General features: G+C 48.8%; 6 protein-coding genes across 6 annotated transcripts; 2 read left to right on the forward strand and 4 right to left on the reverse strand.

Moving 5' to 3' along the window:
- Positions 1 to 1,273: 1,273 nt before the first annotated feature.
- On the forward strand, positions 1,274 to 2,628 carry CTRU02_213331 (MFS monocarboxylate; the record flags this gene model as incomplete). The annotated part of the gene is made up of 2 exons (XM_036720507.1): positions 1,274 to 1,433; positions 1,490 to 2,628. 2 exons carry the CDS (start codon positions 1,274 to 1,276, stop codon positions 2,626 to 2,628), a joined length of 1,299 nt encoding a protein of 432 aa, XP_036587347.1.
- Positions 2,629 to 2,979: 351 nt separating this feature from the next.
- CTRU02_213332 (high affinity methionine permease) lies at positions 2,980 to 4,762 on the reverse strand (the record flags this gene model as incomplete). The annotated part of the gene is made up of 3 exons (XM_036720508.1): positions 2,980 to 3,431; positions 3,486 to 4,571; positions 4,657 to 4,762. The coding sequence occupies 3 exons, from the start codon at positions 4,760 to 4,762 to the stop codon at positions 2,980 to 2,982; spliced, it is 1,644 nt and encodes a 547-aa protein (XP_036587348.1).
- Positions 4,763 to 8,210: 3,448 nt separating this feature from the next.
- CTRU02_213333 (uncharacterized protein) lies at positions 8,211 to 9,962 on the forward strand (the record flags this gene model as incomplete). Its single annotated transcript, XM_036720509.1, has 1 exon — positions 8,211 to 9,962. One exon carries the CDS (start codon positions 8,211 to 8,213, stop codon positions 9,960 to 9,962), a length of 1,752 nt encoding a protein of 583 aa, XP_036587349.1.
- A 228-nt stretch (positions 9,963 to 10,190) lies between these two features.
- On the reverse strand, positions 10,191 to 10,475 carry CTRU02_213334 (uncharacterized protein; the record flags this gene model as incomplete). The annotated part of the gene is made up of 2 exons (XM_036720510.1): positions 10,191 to 10,346; positions 10,419 to 10,475. The coding sequence occupies 2 exons, from the start codon at positions 10,473 to 10,475 to the stop codon at positions 10,191 to 10,193; spliced, it is 213 nt and encodes a 70-aa protein (XP_036587350.1).
- Positions 10,476 to 11,868: 1,393 nt separating this feature from the next.
- CTRU02_213335 (glycoside hydrolase) lies at positions 11,869 to 13,033 on the reverse strand (the record flags this gene model as incomplete). Its single annotated transcript, XM_036720511.1, has 2 exons — positions 11,869 to 12,913; positions 12,972 to 13,033. 2 exons carry the CDS (start codon positions 13,031 to 13,033, stop codon positions 11,869 to 11,871), a joined length of 1,107 nt encoding a protein of 368 aa, XP_036587351.1.
- Positions 13,034 to 13,370: 337 nt separating this feature from the next.
- On the reverse strand, positions 13,371 to 14,755 carry CTRU02_213336 (uncharacterized protein; the record flags this gene model as incomplete). The annotated part of the gene is made up of 2 exons (XM_070206027.1): positions 13,371 to 13,637; positions 14,717 to 14,755. 2 exons carry the CDS (start codon positions 14,753 to 14,755, stop codon positions 13,371 to 13,373), a joined length of 306 nt encoding a protein of 101 aa, XP_070060420.1.
- Positions 14,756 to 16,242: the final 1,487 nt, after the last annotated feature.

Below are 16,242 nucleotides of genomic sequence, written 5' to 3' on the forward strand. Positions count from 1 at the left end.
GATAATTTAAACGTAGATTTGTGAAATGGAGGCCAGAAGATACGATAAGGGTCAATGCGACAGGATGACCGAGTCTTTCAATCCGAGTTGAATTATTCTCAATTGCTCAAGCAAGGCGCAGTTTCATGTACCGTTTCGAACTGTAATTGCCCGAGATGTTCTGCAATAGGATTCTAGAACTTGGCTGAGGCTAGAAAGAGTATATATCGTACTGACAGAGAACCGCGAATCCGGAAATGTGGGTGAGAAGACTGGAGACGGATCCATTTTCAACGAGGATTTATTTAGTGAAGGGCGTGGTCTGACGTGGGAGCACTGGCCAACGGGATTTGAGTCTGCATGACCAACCATTTAAAGCGTCACCAGCACCAATTGGAATAAGAATTCAAGAAGTGAATGCCGATGACTCTTCGGTGAAAGCTCTAATGCCGATCTATAAATATATGTATAAAAAAAAAAAAAAAAAAAAAACCAAAGATTAGCTCTTACACAGTAGGATTGGGAAACTCGACGTCTCTATACCTCCCCTCCATAGGGTTCCCCGGCAGCAACTACAAGTGGCCCAGAACTAACAATGTGTTTTCTAAATGAAGACTTGATTTGCCAATTCGTGTTCGACAACTTTATTAGCTAGGTGCATCATACAAACGTCAACAAAGAACTGGCGGCCATGGAAGTCAGTGCGCTGAATTATTTTCATAAAATGAATGAATTGATATCATTTCAGTGTATACAACAACTTGGTCAATCGTTGAGCACTTTGATGAACACGGTTCAGTTGTCTTTATGACGTTTTGCTGGATAACAAGCAAATTCCAGCAACAAGAGCAACAGGTTGAAAAGTGATGTGCCCTAACTCGGTTACTAGCATGGTTTTCGGGACATTGCCACACGGCGATTGTCGTAATTCCTGGTACTTGTTCGTAATTCCACCCTGGAACCATGGAGTTTTGATGTGGTAAATAGGTCTAATACTTATTAGACCGCATAACTCTAAACCACTAATCCCACTGAAAGGATTCCCAGATAGCGCGCTGAGATAGGCATGGTGCGCGCCCTCTAACTTCTGATCGGTTGAGATCTAACACCAAAACCCCGCAAGCGGGGCCGGCTTCGGACGGGGGGAAGTCCAGTCCTTAGTCATGAAAGGCGGGAACCCCTATTAATGAAGGGGAGGTATCGTGAAGTTTTGAATGTTTTTGTTTTTGTTTTTCTCTCTTGTGAGTTTCTTTACCGATTGAGTGGTGCAGTTGATCGCAGCGAGAGAAAAAAAATGTCTGTCGAACTACGTTCCGTGCCCGATGCGCGATCGGCGGCACCAAGCGACGATGAGGAGGGTAACAACTTGATCCAGGCTCTGCCGCCGACCGACCAGGGAGCCACGGCATGGAAATTTCTTTTCGCAAGCTTTATTATCGAAGCCGCTCTATGGGGTATGCGGAAATGTCTCTCTTCAACCCTCGTGGGGGGGATCTACTAACACCGGCAGGATTTCCCTTGACTTTTGGTGTCTTTCAGGACTACTATTCCTCCCATCCGCAATTCGAGGGCAACTCCAACATTGCAGTAATTGGTACCGTCTCGACTAGTATTTACTTCCTCGGCGCGCCGCTCGCTGCGCCGCTGGTCAGACGCTTCCACGCCTGGCAGAGGCATATGGTCATTGCTGGCTGGGCCCTTTGCGTCATCTCACTCGTGGGCGCTTCGTTCTGCGACTCCGTCCCGGGACTCATTGCCACGCAGGGAGTCCTGTATGGAACGGGTTTTCTGACGCTTTACTTCCCCGTTCTGCGCATGCTCAACGAGTGGTTCGTCGCGCGCCGCGGGTTTGCGTACGGCGTACTCTATGCCGGGGGCGGCTCCAGTGGTGTTGGCTTGCCTTTCTTGCTTCAATTGCTTCTGGAGAAGTACGGCTACCGCACGACCTTGAGAGCAGTTGCTGTCGCGCAGTTTGTGCTGGTCGCGCCAGTTCTGCCCATGCTCAAGGGCCGCCTGCCGCCCTCGAACCATGGTGCGCTGCGCATGTTTGACGTGAGCTTCTTCAAGCAGCCTCTCTTCTATTGCTTCGCAATCTCGAACCTGTTCCAGGGGTTCGCGTACTACATTCCGTCGCTGTACCTGCCTTCCTATGCCTCTGCCATCGGTTTGTCCGGAACGATGGGTGCTTTGCTCCTGGCAGCCCATAACCTGGCGACCGTCTTCGGCCAGCTTGGCTTCGGCTGGCTTTCGGACAGGACGAACAACGTGTTTATTCTAATGTTCGTATCGTCCTTTGTCTCGTCGATTGCAGCCTTTACCATTTGGGGTTTCGCGCATTCTCTCCCGATGTTGCTGGTGTTTTCTGTCATCTTCGGCATGTTTGCCGGCGGCTTCTTGGTGTTCTGGGCCAAGTTCGGCGCGATCTTGTCGGATGACCCCCAGCCTGTGTTCAGCATGATGGCGTTTGGCAAGGGTATTGGAAACCTGGCCACTGGCCCGATCACTGCGGGACTGCTTACCAGACCGGTTAGCTCTGGTTATGGCATGGGACGCTACGAATCGTTGATTCTGTTCCTCGGCTCTTTCATGCTTTGCTCTTCGTTGGGTATTCTCGGTTGGCCTCTTAAGAAAGTGACAACTCGTCACTAGAAAGCGAAACGACGAATTGATTCGGTCAGGGTTGCATGTAAAATAGAGCATCTATCAATTAAGCCCAAGGGCTTCAAAAGTATTTCATGGTTAGATTCATAGGTTTACTCATAGACAAAAAGTTAGGATAGACGAGACATTTAGTCTGATGATGATGGCATAAGCGTTCAATCAGCGCACGACTACATCTCAATTTGGGACTACTACTACGGAAAGTTGGATCGCAGGTCAGGAATGTTGAACATTAAAATTCTTCTATTGCGCTTCTAGGGTATATGAAAAGACATTATTAAGGCGCTTGATAAATGGTGCAGCAGCCAAAGCGATCATGAAAAAACTAATAAGTCACGCTTATTTAGGCACTTCAGGGGAAGAGCGGTGCTCGGAAGCAACCGACTCGCCCAACGGTCTCTTGAAAAAGACGTTTCTCTCCCAGCCGTCGATCTCGTCGACGACAACCTCGCGCACAAGCTCGTAGCCACCAATCCTGGGAAGAATCTTGGCCCAAACAACCCAGTAGAGACCACCGGCGACGATAATGGCAATACCGACAACGCAGTGAAGGTAGTACGGAAGGCTCTCGTAGACGTTCTGGCCCTCCTCAGGGGGAACGAAGGGGGCAATGACAAGGTAGACGTTGCTGAGCATGAAGAAGATGACGACGGGAAGACTGGCGCTGATGGGAGGGCTCCAGTTCCACTCCTTGCGGTTGAGGTAAAGGTAAGCCAGACCACCAGCGACGAAGACGTTGATGATGGCGAGGGGGTAGCTGATAAGGTTGAGGATGAAGTTGTAGGCATCACCTGCATCATGTTAGTCATCGCGCCGGCCTTTAAAACAGAAGGAGGTATTCTTACCAGGAGGAGGGGCGAGCATGGTGATTACGCAAATGAGCCAGTGCTCAAAGAGACCAGCAAGAGGGGCGTTGAAGGGCTTGTTGCTGGCGAAGAAGCGGGAGAAAGGCAGAATACCCTCACGACCGAGCTCCTGGACGAGACGACCCTGGGAGAAAATGACACTCAGGACATTGCCGTAGGCAGACAGGGCGACAAAGACGGACAGAGCGCGCTCAGCAGTTCCGCCCATAACATTGCGGAACAGAGAAGCGGCGACGAGGCGACCACCCTCAAGAATCTCGTCCCTGGGAACAGCGGCGAAGTAGGCGATGTTGACGAGCATGTAAAGGATGGAGATGGTGATGATACCGGCAGGGGCAGCGATCTTGAGGGTGCGAACGGGGTTCCTGGTCTCGCTGAGGGCGTAGTTGGCGTTGCTGTATCCAATGTAACTCCAGATGACGTTGTACAGAGCAGTGACGACACCGTAAGCGCTACCGGTAGTGCCCTCGAAGGCATTGCGGAAGTTGTGAGGCTTCTGGTCCTCGGGCAGCTTGACGTGGCCTCCGAGAGCAATGAAGCCGCAGAGAATGATGATTAAGATGATGATCAACTTGATGGAACCGAGGATGTTCTGCAGGCGCAGGCCCCACTTGAGCGCGAGACCGTGGATCAGGAAAGCGGAGGTAATGCAAGCCAGACCGATACCACGCTGGTTCCAGCGGTCAACCTCGACGTTGGCGGCGTGGAGGATGTACTCGCCGAAGACGACGGAGTTACCACTGGCCCAACCGAGGAGGATAACGTAGCCGGTGTACAGACCAGTAGTCAGGAACTTGGGGCGACGGAAGACGTATTCGAGGTAGTTCTTCTCACCACCGTTCTTGGGAATGGCGGTTCCCCATTCAAGGTAGACGGCGGTACCGGCGAGGGCGATGATCATACCGGCGACCCAGATGAAGAGGGACAGACCGACACTGCCGGAGAGTTTGAGAATGGAACCGGGGGTGGCGAAGATACCGGTACCGACGACACGGTTCACGATAAGGAAGATGGCAGTGGTAACACCAATCTGTCGCTTGGCTTCCCGTGCATGCTCGATGCGACCTACACACAAGAGAAGGTTAACATATGCGTCAATGACACGCAATGGTCGCATCTGGATGATGCGCTTCGAATGGCAATGACATACCAACTTCGCTGTCGTAAGTGGCGGCGGCAGGAAGAGAGCCATTCTTGGAGCCTTCGGCAGAGGCATCCGAAGAGCCGCCGTGGAGTTTGTCAAAGATTTTGGACATTTTGGCGGTCTTTACTAATGGATCTTGCTCAGAAATCTTTCTCAAGAGCCAAAGATCAGAGACCTAGGGACAGTCGAAGGTTGGGACTGGAGACAGAAAGCGGAAGACGATCCGGACAAGAGAGTCAGACTAGAAGGCTACCAGAAGATTTTATGTCTGGAGCTGGAGGGCCCCGCCAAGCGGATCACGTCTTTAAGACACCAAGTTGGCGCCATGTGGCGAGACATTTTGCCTGCTCGTGTGTGTGGTTTCTTGGGAGGGCGAGGCGCATCCATGTGCTTGGAGCCGAAAACTTCGATAGACCCAGGGGCCCATGGCCACCTTACAAGGATTATGGTTAGAGCAACGAGCTGGAGGCTCTAAAAAAGGCCCATAAAAAAGCTCCCGCCCGCGTTGTTCCGAAAGCATGCAAGATTCTCTAGAGCCTCTTGGGCCCCAAACTGACCCCAAGTAGCCCCTCCCAGTAACTTTACAGACCCCAATAACCCCGGCCGGTCTTGGGAACTGTCAGGGGATAGGCGTAAGGGTGTCTTGTCCCAGCGGCCTGGCAAGCAAAGCTCTGTGTCATAGTTTCTGTTTGTGGTCCACTAGACCGATGACGCGATCGGAGGTGAAGATGTCGAGTGGGAAAATTTTAGTCTTAGACCCAATTAAAACTGGGGGGCGTCTGGGACGAAACTGTGGTGGTGCTTTGTGTGAGCAACAACGGCTTTCCTCATGCAGCCGAAAAAAAAAAATCACCCACAATGATTTCTCAACTCGTTCTTGGTGTTGATCAACAGTGAGAAAACGTGGTGAGACACTGCTCTCGGCTGATGATGATGACGTTCCTTTCGGCCCTGCAATGCCCACCCCCAAGACACGTTCACATGTGTTATAGGCTACGACATTTCGAATGGTTCCTTGTCCATTTCAACTGCCAAGACCCCTGAACGCTCGTACTTCTGGTCATCAATAGCTCTTCTTGGCTTTCAACGTCTTACGGCGGGTATGAAGCTGGTTGTGGTAGGAAAAGCGGGCGTCACCTTGCCTTGGGGGGTTGATCTCGTGTCCTTCAACCATGTCAGTCGTTCATAGAGAGGCAACTTGGCGGATGGTTGCACCGCATGTGCATGATCTTCTTACCTGGAGTTGACTCCATCGAGATTTGATCCACATCATCGCTTAGTTTTGTCCTACCTTTCGTGATATATGTCTTTTCTTTGGATGGTTCTCTTCTATGTAGTTCGGACGGGAGGTTATTCTCAACCATGCCATCGTCATACTCATCGACTCTTGCAATTATGGGCTCGGATGAAACCAGAAATCTTTCGCCGACAAAAGCCATCTCTCATGTTTCGATAATGAGGCACTTTGATTTCAAGGGCCATAGAGTTAACGCCACAACCTGCTGTCACGCGTATTAGAGTTTCATTGACCCCCATGACATGATTCCCTGCCTTGCAATGACAAATTCTCATCGGTTCAGCACTCCTCGAAAACCTGGTCTAACGCTGCGTGAGTAAGATCTTTAGCCAGTGGTGCAACAATTACAGGGTTTGGAACACCACCATCGGTTGGAACCGACTTCCAGACTGCATCTGTCACCAGGTAACCGATCCTCATCCCGCGCAGAACTCCAGGGGTGTGCACGCCCTTGTTAGATGACATTTGTCCAGGCAAGGCGGAACAGAATTTTCAAGTACGTCCCAGGCATGCCATGACCGTCGATTCAACAAATCAGAGTCTTGATGATCTTCAGCTGAGAGCCCTGCCTGGCATCGTCAGACAAAAGTGCTAGTCCAGTGTTCCTACGCTCGGACAAAGAGACAAGAAGGGTAAGTATACTGGCCCAAACTCTTAGGTCCTTCCCAATCCGAGGTCTCGGCTTCATGAACTCATAATAGCTAACATCGCGTGATAGTGCCAGTGAGCCGCGGGCAAGCGACCCATGGGGGCTTCATGCGCGTCTAACCGAGACAGCGCGCGTGGCTTCGTTCAGTCGGGCAATTGCTCGTAGAATCTCTGCTTATTTAGATTCAGTAAAAGCCCAATTTATTTGATCGTCCAAATAAAATACCCTTGAACTGACCGAAAACCTTATGCCTCTGAAATGATTGACCGCCCCTTTTTTCTAGACATGATCGGCTTTGTATTTCACCCACATATGAGTCAAGTATTGATTGATGTATTGACTATGATTTAATAGAGCTTGATTCAAGCCAGAGACATCTTGAAATTGTAGCCCAAAACAGCAGCCTGCCCATTACCTATCAATTCGTTGAAAGCTCTAAATGTAAGCTGAAATATTTGCTCTCATCGAGCGCTCGGAAGATCACTTTTTGGACCGAGCTACTAGGTTGGATGATATAAAAGCTGGGCGAAAAACACAGTGGTTACCCGCATTGCGTGTCCAAACAGCCCTCTAGACTTTTTCATTCTTAGCCAGTGGCAGTGCTTTCTTCTTCTTTCATGAATATAGCGAGCTGGCTGTTGTAAGTCATGTATTCTGGTAGACCAGTCGAGTGGATGTTTATCTGCTTTTGAAGACCGCGTTGCCCTCACGTGCTGCACGTCGATCTGAGTGACCCGAAATAGGAAACAGGGGCAAAGATTAGGGGCTCCGCAAAAGTCATTCTTCCCGGGGATGACGTCTTGGGTAGATAACCGGCCAGTATCGTACTGCAGTCCCAGTCTATTGACTTGACACTACTGCCACCAAACCCCCGATTCCTCTCCGATTTCCATCCTTTCAAGGCTACACTTTCCGGTTGTCTGGATAAACTGCTGCATCGTCCCCTGTCTAGTGGCAGCGGGTCAATGCTGCACAAACCAAAGATTGATGCGTCGTCGCGGACCGTGCCGCCATCCGGCACTCCCTTCCTTCGGACGACTGATCCGAGATAGCTTACCACACTGTGGCTGTATTGGATGCCAGTCCATCGCTGGAGGTTAACGATAGCGCTCTCTGGTAGCATGAACTTGAAATAGATCTATGTAGTTGGCAGGGGCCAAGCGCTAGTCTTAGACAGCACACGTGGTCTTCAACAGCCAACATCGATTGTGGTCAACGTAGAACGCCGTGTTTCGTTGCATCTAACAGACAACGTCTTGTGGCGCCAACAAGCTGGCTTTGGCTTGACAATGAGACCAGTCAATTGAGAGTCTGATTATTTGCCGAGACATATGCAAAGAAGAAGACTTGCAGGCCTCCTCATCCGCATGCGGACTATCACGCAGGGAAGTGTGGGCAAGGATTGCTCCGATGTTCGGAGGCGGTACGTTTCCCCGGATTTCACTTGGGGCTGGCCGCGGAGAAGTTTCCGCCACCCGCTTCCTTCAATTGTTTCATGGAGGCACAATATGCGAAATAAAACTTCCGAGAACCACGCTACGGAAGTTTAGAAGATAGACGCTGTCCTGACTCGGCTATTACACCTACTCTGGACTCGCCTCCCGATGGCCTAATATGCCATCCCACGCGACCCACGGCAGAGCCCTTGCTTCTTTAGAAGGCATCTCTGCTGACAACTCGGATCTTGAGCCGTCGCAGATAACCGAGGTTGTCAGTCGCAATGATGACTTCAAGGGTAAATCGCCTACTCAGGCCCTTGAAACCCCTGACACAGCATCCATGAGCACCATCGAGCTATCTCTGGATCTTGGTGCCTTGGATCCGACCTTTCGAACAACGGAATATGTGCGATCAAAGGGGATCCAAGGGCTTTTAGAGCCTGCCGTACCTACGGCCATCGACCAAAAGTATCAATCACCATTCTCATGGTCGCTAAAAAAGAAGACAACGGTCCTATTCGGAACCTTCATCGCCTCCACACTCTCAGCCTATTCTTCAGGCGCCTATGCCATGGCTGCAGACCCCTTGACCCAGGAATGGAACATCTCGAACACGGAGTTCAATCTGGGAATCACACTGTTCGTTCTAGGCTTTGGATTTTCGCCTATGGTGCTCGCTTTGATTAGCGAGATTTGCGGCCGATACTGGGTATTTGTTGGTTCCGGAGTGGTCTTCTTCCTCGGAACGCTGGGCTGCGCCGTTACTACCTCCTTTCCTGGGATGCTGGTGTCAAGGCTCGTCACTGGAAACGGCGCGGCTGTGTTTGCGACGCTAACTGGAGGCGTGGTTGGAGATGTCTTCCACAAGGAAAACCGAAACACCCCAATGGCATTGTACTCGTTGACAATTCAGCTCGGCACTGGTCTTGGACCATTGATTAGTGGAATCATTGTTGACCATCTGCATTGGAGGTGGATATTTTATCTTCAAATGATTACTGTCGGCTCAACTACCCTGGCGATATTTTTCTTCTTTGATGAAACCAGAAGCAATGTCCTATTACAGAGGAAATGCGGTGCTCTCAATAAGCACTTTGAAAACCTTCAGTTACGAACTACAACATCAATCAAAGCAACCGATCAGCAAGTGGTTCAGCAAGAGATTAAGTTGAATGATATTGATGCGTCCTGGGTCATCGTTCAGTTTCAAGCACATACCGAAAGCCCAGAACTTAACCTTACCATCGTTTGGCGGAGCTTCACCTTTCCTCTAAAACTCCTCTTCACTGAATCGGTTGTATTCTGGTTCTCGGCTTGGGTTTCCTTTGCTTGGGCAATTCTCTATATGCAGTTCAATAGTATCGGGCTCGCCTTCCGGAGTAACTACAACTTCAATAGCAGCCAGGTTGGCGGCGTTTTCGCAGCTGTCATTGTTGGTGCAGTTTTGGGAGCAGTCATAACGATCTTTCAGGATCCCATATTTAGGAAGATGATGCCTCGACGTATGGCTACCCCGGAAGGACGACTGTACTCGGCATGCATTGAATCATTATTCTTACCCATCGGTTTGTTTTGGTTTGGCTGGAGTTCGTCGCCGAATACCCCATGGATAGTCCCTGCACTGTCTATTGTATTTGTAACGGTTGGTATATTCACCATTTATCTGGCTGTATTCAACTACCTCGCCGACATCTACCATCGTTACGCGTCTTCTGCACTTGCAGCTCAGTCAATGTGTCGGAATCTGTTGGCCGGTGTTTTCCCACTGTTCATAAACATCGTTTTTCAAAGGCTTGGATATGGAGCTGCTGGAAGCCTTCTTGGCGGCATCGGCTTGCTTTTATCCTTGGTTCCATGGTTGCTTTGCATTTTTGGAGAAAAGATTCGAGCACGAAGCCCCTTTGCCGGCCAACTCAAAGCAGATTGATGGTACATCCTGGTAAAGAGACGAAGAGCCAAGCATCTCAACGCATAGGACACACACTCTGCTTGGCAGTATTGATACTGAAATGTAGCGTGTATTGTCTTCATAAACCTTCTTCCATCGCGCTTTCTCTCGAAAGGTCAAGCCTCAGTTTACCATCTAGTGCTCAACGTGTGCCTCCAGCAGTTTCGTCATATTCACTGTGGCGTATACCGGTTCCTTGCCAATGTCTTATTTAGGGCAATCGGCCACGTTTGAAGAGCCGGGTCCGTTCCTTAGGCAGCTTTGTCCAGCCTTGTTTGCGCAGCTACCAGTCGTACAGAGCAGCTTGACGCCACTAGCAACCTCCTGACATTCGCCCTTGGCTGTGCATTTACCCTCTTGAGCCTGTTACCATTAAAGTATATGAGTCAGCCTTGCATCGTCAACTGAGCGTTGTGTGAGAAATAAAGAACTTACCACGGCGGTGGTCGCAAGACCAAAAACCATAGCAAAGACGAAGTTGGTAAGCTGCATGTTGGTAGGAGTTCAATGAGTTCAATGTAAGAGTTCTAAGTGGGTTGTAATGTAAAATCGACTTGTACAACAACTGTGAGATGTTGACCAATTCTCTACCCTTATATAGTGCCAAGGCCATATAAAGATCGGCGTCTATTTTTGTCTAATATATTTGATGCAAAACCTTCCGTTTAAACTTTACGACCCGGCAAGCTCGGAACTTAGTTATCCACGCGTAAGTCCTTCTGAGTGAAACACTGAGCTTTGTTTATCCTTACAATTGCCTCTCTGCTTGGACTTAGGTCCTCTGTTAATGACTTGCGCCGCAATTGACAAAGTTAGAGACTGAAATTCCCTACATTTCGAATTTAGCACTTGGAAGGTTCCAAAACTCCTGTCTCATGTAACCTTTGACTTGAGTATCCATGTCTTGTTGTGTAGAAAATAACGACGTGACACCGCCTGAAACCGGACTAGACCGATTGGATCAGCAGACGATCTTCAGGCGGTGAATACTGTTCTCCTTACTCCGCGTATTGACCAGCAACTTCAGCCAGGGTAGCCTTACTTTAAAAAGCATTGCATACAGATAAACAACAGCGAGGGTTTTCTCAGTATGCGTCATTCCTGACGTAGGTAATATTTTTCATTTTCGGCTATTTACATTGACTTAGATTGAATACGGGGAAAGACGTAGTCTTCCTAACACTAAAACAGTTCCAGAAGGTCTATTAGATTACCATGACACATGACCTAGGAAACAAGCTTTATAACTGGGAACTTTCTACGATTTTTCATGTTTGTAGCCATACTTGTGACCAGTAGGTGAAAGTGTTTGAAAGTAGACATGAATCAGATCTCCAAGGTAACGGACCTGCAATCATGCACCAACAGTACAGCGCCGCAAGCATTGGAGTTTCTGGTTGACCTCAAAGTCGCTTCATTTACGTTTACCAGGTTTTGAAGTGCTTAGCTTTTAATACAATTGCTTGACTTTGGTTTGGCGACGGCTCGGAGTAACTTTAGCTGGCCTGATTGTTGTGGACGAAGATGTAATAATCGGCTACAACTAGGGAATTTTGTGGGACGGCTAAACAGGAAAAGTGAAGATGAATAAAGAGAGAGAGGCCGACTGAGTTGACACGAAGTCTGGTGAATCGCTGCGGGGGGACTTCCAACTCTAATTGCCCCAATGCAGCCGAAGGTTACCCAAAAAGACAGTTCAAGTGCTTCCTTTCCGATCACCACAACCAAGAATCGTCAAGATGACAGGAGGCTTCACATCGAACATTATTTAGCAGCTAACGGGATGTTTACGTCAGATATTCACGTTCCTTTTGTTCTATATACAAATCCTATATACTAAGTCACTGTGATTAACAATGTTTATCGACGGAAACCTTGATTATAATCACGCCAGAACCATTACATATCCTAATACGCAAGCAGTAATCCCGAAGACACCCGTTATATGTAAGGCGTGTCGCTCAGCCGGTGCTTTAGCAGCAACAACGGTTTCCACTGGCGAAAACTTTTGGCTTTGAGACGCTGCTTTATTTGGGTTCGGAACCAACGGCTCTTGTTGAATTGGACCCACTGTGTCAATTGGATTTCGAGCCTGCGAAAGGGTAGGATTTGAAGCCACTGGATAGTTGAAACTTGGAGCCGCTGAAGTAACCGCCATGCGAGGTTGTGTTGCAAGTAATGATTTAACCAACTCGAAAGATAACGGTGATGTTTCTTTTGCTAACGAGATCTGATTTTGTGGGAGGCTATCGGAAAGTGACGGAACCACTAAGGTCACTGTATTCTCCCCTCTGAGGCCACACCTGTGGCATTGAGCCACTGTTGTAACCATGCATACCGACGGAATCTTTTGGGTGGGGCAGCCGCAATCCTCAAAGTATATCGTGGTATGAAACTCGGTTTTTACCATAGCGGTAGGGTTAAGTGGGTTGACTGTGGTATAGAAGATTGTAGTTACGACAGAAGTAACACTCAACGTATTACTTCTGGTCTGAGTGGCTGTTCTCCCAGTAATAATGGTGGTAGCCCCGCCTGAAGGTAGGGAAACTGATGGTAAACCCGGAGGGAAGTTTTCTAGAGTGACTAGACTCGACGGAATTTGTAAAGGGGGCACATTCAAGCTCGAGCTGCCGGGCAATGGAATCGGCGCAGCGCTTGACGGGGATGGGCCGATAGCTGGACCAGAAGGACCAGCATTACTGGGAATGTCTGTAGAGCCAATGTTTCCAACGCGACCAAACAAAGTTAGAAGAACGGTGGGTGGGGCAGCGCGTCGGGAAATCTGTTGACCGTAATAGTTACGCCGGCGCAAGGTGGTAGCGTTCGTTAGTCCACCGCATATCTGACCAGCATTGCCGGGGCAAGGTAGGTCGCAGCTACTAACAAGCGTAAGGACAGTTCCTTGGAGAAAGTCTGAGGCATAGCATGTGCTACATCAAATATTAGAAAACAAAATTTCAACGGGAAGAGTGGCGTAGATAGGCTTACTCATTGAATACGCCCCCGTATTGTCGCCCCTGGGACAGAAGGACACATCTCTCTTGCGTCATGTTTGGATCCTGGCCGACTTGGACAAAAGATTCGTATCCTGAAGGTGACCCCAAGCACCCAACGAATGTGTAGTTATTCACAACTGGGATGTTGGTGGGGAGTATGGATGCAGTGAGAGTATTACTAGAAGTTGGAGGTAGGGGCCTAGGCGAGGATGAGGTTGCGGTAATACTTGCGGCTTGTTGGCTTGAGGTCGTAGTAGGAGCCTGGCTCAGGATGTTTGAAACAGTCGGAGATTGCGACGTTGAGGTACTAAGTATTTCAATGGATGTGCTAGTTGATAAAATGGACGAAGACAGGGTAGATGAGTCAGAAGTAGTTGTTTCAACTGAACGGCTAGTACTCGATGATAATGTCGTAGTTGCTGATATGATGGATTCTGAAGCTAATAGCGATGAGATAGCCGTGGTAGTAGAGCTGGACGAGGTAGGAGCTGTAGAGTCTGTTCTTATTGAAGAGTCGGTAGTAGTTGTCGTAGTCAAGCTGGATGAGGGTGTAGTTGATGAAGTGGTTGTAGTGATAGAGCTGGATGAGGGTGTTGAAGACTCGATAGTAGTAGAAGTACCAGAGCTGGATGAAGAGTCGGTGGTAGTGGTAGTAGAGCTGGATAAGGATGTTGAAGAGTCGGTAGTAGTGGTGGTTTCAGAGCTGGACGAGGAAGTAGTCGAGGAAGTGGTAGTGGTGGTTTCAGAGCTGGATGAGGAAGTAGTCGAGGAAGTGGTTGTAGTGGTAGTATCAGAGCTGGAAGAGGACGTTGAAGAGTCGGTAGTAGTGGTGGTTTCAGAGCTGGACGAGGAAGTAGTCGAGGAAGTGGTAGTGGTGATTTCAGAGCTGGACGAGGAAGTAGTCGAGGAAGTGGTAGTGGTGATTTCAGAGCTGGACGAGGATGTCGTTGAGGAAGTGGTAGTGGTGGTTTCAGAGCTGGACGAGGATGTCGTTGAGGAAGTGGTTGTAGTGGTTGTAGTAGAAGTTCGAGGTATTGTTAGGCCAACAATATTGTAAAAAACCGCCACATCCTCGTGGCCACTGACGGCTTCACATATAAACATTCTAAATTTCGTCTGTGTACTTTTCACAGGGTAAGTGATTGAGCGCAAGCCTGTGGACCTATTGTGCGATATACCGGTGCCGGGAGGTGTTGCAGTAATGAGGGGGGAACTGGATGACAACCATGGTATACCGTCGAAGGGTTGCTCGTTAAAAGTATCGAAGGTGATTTGCATACTGTCAGGATTTCGACCGGCACTACTCATATATATTAGTTATTATTCTCGATAGATATGTCATATTGATCGGATGACTTACGGTTCCTGTAATGCAAACACAAAATTGACTTGGAGATCGGTGATCTGAGCAGTTGTAGTGATGGTGAAATTCAACTGTGCTATTTCCCAGGCCTCGTTGTTCACCCCGCATCGTGTATTGGGTTCATTGATGAGCTTCCCGTATTCCGTATCTGGGTTTCTCCCAGCAACAGCATTTTCTACAGGTCCAGTAGCATGCATAGCGCCGGGACCGATTCCGAAAGGGCCATTTGTGTAAGATCCGAAGGTATCGATATTTCCTCGTCCGAAGACCGAACCGCCCAATATGCCAAGCCGGTTATCCCCCTGAATCGCTTTCTGTGCTATCCCCAGATAACCAGGATTAGGTTCGGTGCCAGGCGTGACAGTCAAACTTACCACTACAGTGAAGAGCGTGACTAAAACCTGGACCAACATGATGGTATGAGACAGCATCTTCACTTTCGTGGCACAAACGACGGATATTTTTGAGAGATTGGCATATGGCGAAGAAACCGAAACACAATAGATGATTGCTTGGTTTGGTGGATTGAGGGTGTTTTTGTAGACTCAACAATAGGGACGGGATAGGGAGATAAGGCTGACAACGATTCCCGAAACTTGGGCCTAACACTAAGTGGCATTAGCTTGGAATGCTACTTAGGACGCTTTTCTTAATTTAACACGATTCATCCCATCGATGGACAAGACGCTAAATCTGGCTGTCTTACCTTGTGCAGAGTTACTTCCACTATCCAAGCTATATTTGCTATTTGGAGGCTGCTGCAGGGGTGAATGAGAGTTAACTTAATAAGGTATACAAATGATATGAATCGACGATGGCATGACCAGCGAAGACATGGTAAATAGGACTTCTGTTAACAGGAGCCGTTCTATAAACTATCTATTTGCCTACTTTTGCCAATTTCATGGTGCTACTAGCTACGAGATGTTTCATGAGACCCTCGATGCAGATTAAAATGAGCTGGAGTCGCCCTTTCTAATGGAATAAAATGATCATCGGCGAGATTTGTCAATAAGTGTATTAGAGGCACACCATTCAGGAATGCTTATGAACGCTTAGGAATGCTACACAGTCGAACTGAACTCATCCTTACGAGATACAGCTTAGCGCGAGTAGACATTCAAAGTTTAAAAATATTGAAATCAATACATGCCAGGCGCCTTCAGGGACAATCACTTTGAGGAATGTAGCATCGTCGCCGGTTTTGCGGGTTCATTTGTCTTATTCTTATTAAGCACGAGACAACAAGCTAACATGAATGACCCTCCTAAATAAGCTCAAAATGATAAAAGCTCTAGCTCTGCATGTTGTAGAACTGGCTACCTTTGTCAGAATACCCGTTATGAGATATCCACTCCTTCGTCACGCGAAGGAAACCGTCATTGCTGATCGATAGTGTAATCGTGGGCGAAAGGTGGCCAGGGCCTTCGCAGGAAGTCAAAGGCAGCCGTGATCGTTAGGTGTTACAGCCAGCTTGGTGAAAGTTGGGTTCTGCTAACATCTGAGGCAAGCAGACTCACTAGCGTAACAGCATTGGGCCCTTTGGGGCTCCCGATCCCCTGATCGGGGTGTGACCTAGGTGGACCTTTCTTTTCTCTTTCTGCACTTAGCAAGGGGCATCACTAGGATGGTAGGAATAGCTTCATGTGGAGGCACGCGACCACGACCATCCGTAGATTGCGAACCTTGATCAGGCCGCAGACACGCGAAATGTCTTGCTTGGTGATAAACCTCCCAGTGCTATGGCATGTCCGACTAACAGCAACAAGGATCGGAGAGAAACTTTTCGAATGGCCGGAAACCGAATTGGATCTTGGCCAAGCCTTGGCTGATATGGCCCTCTATTGGCTGGCCGACACCCTGCCACGTTGTGTGTGCACTTACCGTGATACCTACCTTT

This window comes from Colletotrichum truncatum (genome assembly GCF_014235925.2).
Source record: "Colletotrichum truncatum strain CMES1059 chromosome Unknown Contig_0009, whole genome shotgun sequence".
Classification (NCBI taxonomy): Eukaryota; Fungi; Ascomycota; class Sordariomycetes; order Glomerellales; family Glomerellaceae; genus Colletotrichum; species Colletotrichum truncatum.